Here is a 6,000-nt window from a genome sequence, read left to right on the forward strand (position 1 = left end):
CCATCCCTGATGCCTAACCCTGAAACCCCCCTTCCTGATGCCTAACCCTAAAACACCCTTCCTGGTGCCTAACCCTTAAACCCCCCTTCCTGATGCCTAACCCTAAAACCCCCCTTCCTGACGTCTAACCCCTTCCTAATCATATAATGTTCAAATTTATACATTTCAAAACAATTTTCAAAAATGAATCATTTGTAAATACAAAACATAAAACATTTCAAAAACTATAACATACTAATTTTCAAAACTATAAAAAAGTCAAAAACTTTAACATTGTAATTTTTGAAACGATAGTTATTGGACACCCATATTAATTTTCAAAACTATAAAATAATGTCATAAACTTTAACATTTTAATTTTTGAAATGATAGTTATTGCACACCCAAACTTCTACTTTGGGCGCCTAATAGCTGATATTTGCATTAGCGTCCATGGGACGCCTAAATCACCCATTACCCAAATTTCCTGCTTCCAGTGCACAAACCTATACCAGGCAGTTATGCGGTGGCATAGTGGTGTAGCACTTAGCACTCTTGCCTTGCAGCACCATTGTTCCCACTTTAAATCTGGGTATAGACACGATCTGCATGTAGTTTTTTTTGAGTTCTTCTAGTGTTTGAGTTGGCTTTTTCCACCTGCTCCAGTTTTCTTTTTCATCCCAAAAACAGATGGATAAATGAATGGTTCACTCTAAAATAGGCCAGGAGCATCGTGCATACGCTGGATGGTACTTGGATGAGGTGGCCATTCGGAGCCTTCTTTGCCAATAATCTAGTGTGTGTCCAGTAGCCCCAATCCTCCCTGATGAGGATTTGAATCATCTCATCTGAGTCAAGCTGAACCCATTGTTTTACTCCTTACCCCTTGGCAATATATTTGTAATGATGCCAAAATAAAGACCTCTACCTAGATCATGGAGTGAAATAAAAATAAAAACAAAGTACAATGCAGCAAACTGCCAGGAGACTGGGGGATAATAGCAGAAGAAAATGGTGTTGCCCGTATCAATTTAGTGTGAGCTTAATGGAGTGTAGTTCACTTCACACACAGGTAACCATAAGGTTTTATAATCATTTCTTATAAGTGCCCAGAGCTGGTTCTGTCATGAAACAAGGTGACACATTTGCATCAGGCGGCAGAGATTACAGGGGCTGCATGTTTGTACTGTGTTTACTCTAACAGCCTGCAGTCAGAGTAGAAGGAGAAGCGAGAGGAGAGCGAGGTGAAGAGGTCATCATTGGGGAAAAACAGCTTGTTCTGCCCTGTGAGGAGTTTGACAGTGAGTGAGGATGGGGGAAGCAGGAGTGCAGCAGTGTTTCATTTGAATTGCACAGCAGAATAGCAGAGGTGGCACTGCTGTCCTGACTGAGGAGGAATAGAGTGGCTGAGGGTGAGCAGTTTGTTTGTCACAGACACACAGACCGCCAGTGTGCTATTGTGTTGAGCTACAGCATGTCATGTGAGAACATTAAATGAAGCAGTGTAAATTGTCAGGTGCTGTGCAATTATTCTGTTCTCTCAAATTTGCCTCAGGCAGCAAAAACTCTAGAACTGGCCCAGTAAGTGCTAGCTATTATTATAACCAGACTAGAGACCTTGGTTACTCAAAACAAATCATCTTTTTGGCTAGTACCTGTAGTGCGGTCTATCAGAGCCGTCTACAGCAAACTTACGTTTCTGAGCGGGCAGTTCAAATTGTGTGCTACTTCCTTTGTACGTAGCAGTTAGATTACTGTAGATGTTGGCTTTCATAAACACATTAAAAGCCCAGTCCTTCTCAATCAATTTTTGATGATTTTGTCTATCAAACTTTGTTGGAGAATTGCCAAAAGAATGTGAAATTTTACATTTTGCTGATAGGGCATAAAGGAGAGAGAGTATAAAAAATAACAATGTTGCATTCAATTGACATTCTTATCCTGCTTTATTTTTGCTCTTTATATCACAGCTATTATATACAGTATTAACTAACAGCCGTCCATGAATAAAAGGCAGAAGTGTAGGTTCAGTCAGGACTTCATTCTATTAGGTTTTGGCTCATAAATGTATTCTAGTCTGGGATAGGGAGATCTATGCCAGGGTTGGAGGGGCCTTTACTTCCTCTTATGCCCCAAATCTAGCCCACTGGGGGAAGTGGTTATGTAACACCACAGGTGGAGCTATCAATAAATTACATACGCAGTTTTTTTTCCCTTTCCAACACCAGATTCTGATGTTTCTATTTTCTTCAGATCAGCAATGTTTCATGCACCTGCACAATGTGCCTCATTCCTAGTGATCAATATTCAAGGGGTCTATTCAGTAAACTCCGGTAAAGTTGCTTTGCACAGGGAGTGCATGGCAATTTTACCGTTGCTTACACAGATTATAATGCAGCGTATGTTGCACAATTAGCATAACTTGTGTTAACTGGGTAACATTAGCTTTGCTAGGGTAATGCATGCTGAACAAGTACCAGAGTTTGCTGAGCGCTCCCCAACGTTTCTTGCACAGTGTATTAAATGAAACCTGTGGTGAGAGGGTTATGGAGGCCGGCCATCTTTGTTTGCTTCGTTTTTGTGCCGATCATCTGTTTTATACACTTTCTGAACTATTAACCCTGACCTAGCTTGCAGATCAGTTGTTCATGCATGTTTGCAGTGGCGTAGCAATATGGGATGCAGAGGTTGCGACCACACTGGGGCCCTTAGCCAAGGGGCCACTAGGGGCCCTCCTTCATCCATCTTATTAGCTTTTTATTGGTGTTATGCTGATAATGAAAGCCTCTATATGTGCAATGCATAGTGCTAATCCTCAACAAACTGTTTCCTTACTCTGATTACACCTCTCGGACACTGCAGCTGTCTTCGGTAGGTTTTGGGGTTCCATATCAATAGAGTCCTTGGGGCCCCATGTAAAACTCACACCGGGGCCCAAAGCTCCTTAGTTACGCCACTGCATATTTGCTACATGTGTAACAGGGAAACCTCTGAAGAGAAAAGACCAGCATGAAGGACAACCTTGTGGTGCTTCTGAAATTGGAAAACAGATTGTGGCCTCTATTTTCTCCAACTGCAGGATCCCTCCAATGTTTCCACTGTGACTTTTGCCACCAAAAATCATTCTTTGTGATTCTTTAGGTGAAAATAGGAAGGAGCTGCCATGAAAGATCATTTCAGGTGACATTTATCCCAGGTCTGGTCACAGCTATACTGTAATGGTAGCCACTAATGATCCAGTCTTTTTCATCCAATCTTACCATTTCTATGTAATAAAAGGGAGCTGCCTAAATAATCCATTAATATATTTATTCAATTTACCCTTAAAGGTCCAGTCTTTTTCATCCAATTTTACCAAATCTATGTAGTATAGGGGAAAATTGAATGAATTTGGACTAAAAAAATTGGATTATTAGTGTCCACCTTAAAGGGAAGGTTCAGGGACTAGCTAAAAAAAATAAAAATCCATTTCCACTTACCTGGGGCTTCCTCCAGCCCGTGGCAGGCAGGAGGTGCCCTCGGCGCCGCTCCACAGGCTCCCGGTGGTCTACGGTGGCCGACCCGACCTGGCCAGGCCGGCGGCCAGGTCGGGCCTCTTCTGCGCTCCATGGTGCGTTCCACGCCGGCGCACTGACGTCATCGGACGTCCTCCGGGCTGTACTGCGCAGGCTCAGTAGTTCTGAGCCTGCGCAGTACAACCCGGAGGACGTCCGATGACGTCAGCGCGCCGGCGTGGAACGCACCATGGAGCGCAGAAGAGGCCCGACCTGGCCGCCCGCCTGGCCAGGTCGGGTCGACCACCGGAGACCACCGGGAGCCTGCGGAGCGGCGCCGAGGGCACCTCCTGCCTGCCACGGGCTGGAGGAAGCCCCAGGTAAGTGGAAATGGATTTTTATTTTTTTTAGCTAGTCCCTGAACCTTCTCTTTAAGGTGAACCAGAGAGGAAGCACCCTCATGTATTTACCATATATATCAGTGGGAACATTAGAGAAAACACCTACCCTGCTCTGTTTCATCCTTCACTGCTTAGCCTGCTTTTTATCAGCCCTGATAAAATCCACGACCTAGCATTCAGTCTGGCTTTGCTCAGGAATCATTATAGCTGAGTCTGTCTTCTCTGATGCCTTTCCAAGCCCAAGCCTGTCCCCTTCTGGCTCTGCTATAATGACTCAGCTATAATGATTCCTGAGCAAAGCCAGACTGAATGCTCAGTCTGGGATTTTATCAGGGCTGATTAGAAGTAGACTGAGCAGTGAAAAAATAAACAGGGTAGGTGGTTTCTTGAATGTTTCCACTGATATATATGTTAAAATACATGAGGGTGCTTCGTCTCTGGTTCACTTTAAGAACAATTAAGAAACAATACCAGTATTTGAGTCATTTAACCATAGTGACACACTTGACTGTTCCCCAGTGTAAACATTTCTGTAAGAGTACAACTGATGTTTCCAATTCCAATATCTGTACAGACTTTTTTTTTAATGGAGCTAGATAAAAATAGTATGCACAGTGCACACAAATATTGGTCTCAGATCTTTTACAGAGTTGAAATGTTCCATGTGGAAACAGATCTTTCATTAGAGTAACATGGATTGATTTCCTTCTAACAATGCAGGTGTTCTTATTTCCCTGATCTGTATATGTGTCCCACATGACTGATTCTATTAGCATAATAGGCAGAGGATGAGCAATACAAAAAAAGCCAGTGGCCTCAATTCACAAAACTTTATCAAACACTTTATCGAACGTTTGATAATTTACTTCATGAGTAAAATTTAATGTTGAATTCACTAAGGTGCTATTGAGTTATTGAACATTTTATCGATAAAACATTTGATAAATCTATAACACCTTAGTGAATTCAAAATGAGATTTTACTCATCAGGTAAATTATCAAACGTTCAATAAAGTGTTCGATAAAGCTTAGTGAATTGAGGGCAATATCTTTATATTGATGAGACCAATAGCAGACTCTATGGTCCTTATTTAATTCACTTTTTTCCCTTACGTTTCCTCCTAGGTGGGTGATATTTTCACACCTTGTCAATAAAATGCCTTTTATGCCACCAGCAAGCAAGAAAGTAGTACTGTATTAGCTAGGCTTATTTTTAACATTGAGTCTCAAGCAACCAGAAAGCACACTTATCTGGCATCAGCTGATCCCCGTTGGTGCTGGTGGATAACCATGACTCTACTCTACTCAGGATAATGTTGACAGTACATTTTCACTTATGTTTTGGTACTTTTTTAGTTGCAGAATGCTGAAAAGTTATTAGAACATAAAAAATTATCTCCTAGGAGAAAACTTAGGAATTTAATAAGGGCCCGCATTCTCTGATGCTAGCTTCACTCACAGAAAAATACAGAAGTGTATGTACTCCTTAAACCTCTTACCTTGTGGTATATGGACTATTCCAACTGTAAGACCAGCAATGAGATCTCCCAGAATCCATTTCTTCAGCTTGTACCTGGGCAGCCAAGCCACAATAGGGATCCTGTGTTTAAGAAAAGTGTGGAGACAGCGAGAGGAACATTTACAGCTTCTGGCTAGCCTTTCTCTTACAGAGAGTGGAGGCCTTTCCAAATCCTTAGCTGTGCCATAGACCTTCTGAAACTGCTCTTCCGTGTAGATGTTCCTGTACACTGCCAGGGTGCTCATACTGAGTGCTGCCAATGTAACCTGAGATCATTGGGGATAGACAGGAGGGAAGCCCTTATATATTTTGCTCTAATCTCCACTTGCTTTCCTGCTCGGGGAGGTGGGCCAATCGTACATCAGTCTACTTTGTTAATATCCTCCCTGGAAACATCCTTTATTAACCACTTCTGTTTAAAGAGGAACGTTTCAGGAAAGGGATAACATCCTCTATTAAAGCTTCTGGGACTTCACATCAAATAGCGAAACAAAGCTTCTACCAGGTGACGACGGAAGGAAGAATGTACTATTTTACTGCTAATTTGTTTCTATGCATTGGTGATGCAAACATAGATAATGCAAACAATTTGCATGATACAATTTGT

The 6,000-nt window shown here is 42.1% G+C and overlaps 1 protein-coding gene across 1 annotated transcript in view; it reads right to left on the minus strand.

The window, feature by feature from the left end:
- LOC137544085 (solute carrier family 26 member 10-like) overlaps window positions 1-5,638 on the minus strand; it is a 78,364-nt gene extending 72,726 nt beyond the window's left edge. Inside the window, exon 1 of the mRNA XM_068265148.1 lies at window positions 5,374-5,638. Within this exon, the coding sequence (XP_068121249.1) occupies window positions 5,374-5,638 (265 nt within the window). The remainder of the gene's footprint in view (window positions 1-5,373) is intronic.
- Window positions 5,639-6,000: the final 362 nt, after the last annotated feature.

The sequence above is a fragment of the Hyperolius riggenbachi genome, chromosome 2 (genome assembly GCF_040937935.1).
Source record: "Hyperolius riggenbachi isolate aHypRig1 chromosome 2, aHypRig1.pri, whole genome shotgun sequence".
Taxonomy (NCBI): Eukaryota; Metazoa; Chordata; class Amphibia; order Anura; family Hyperoliidae; genus Hyperolius; species Hyperolius riggenbachi.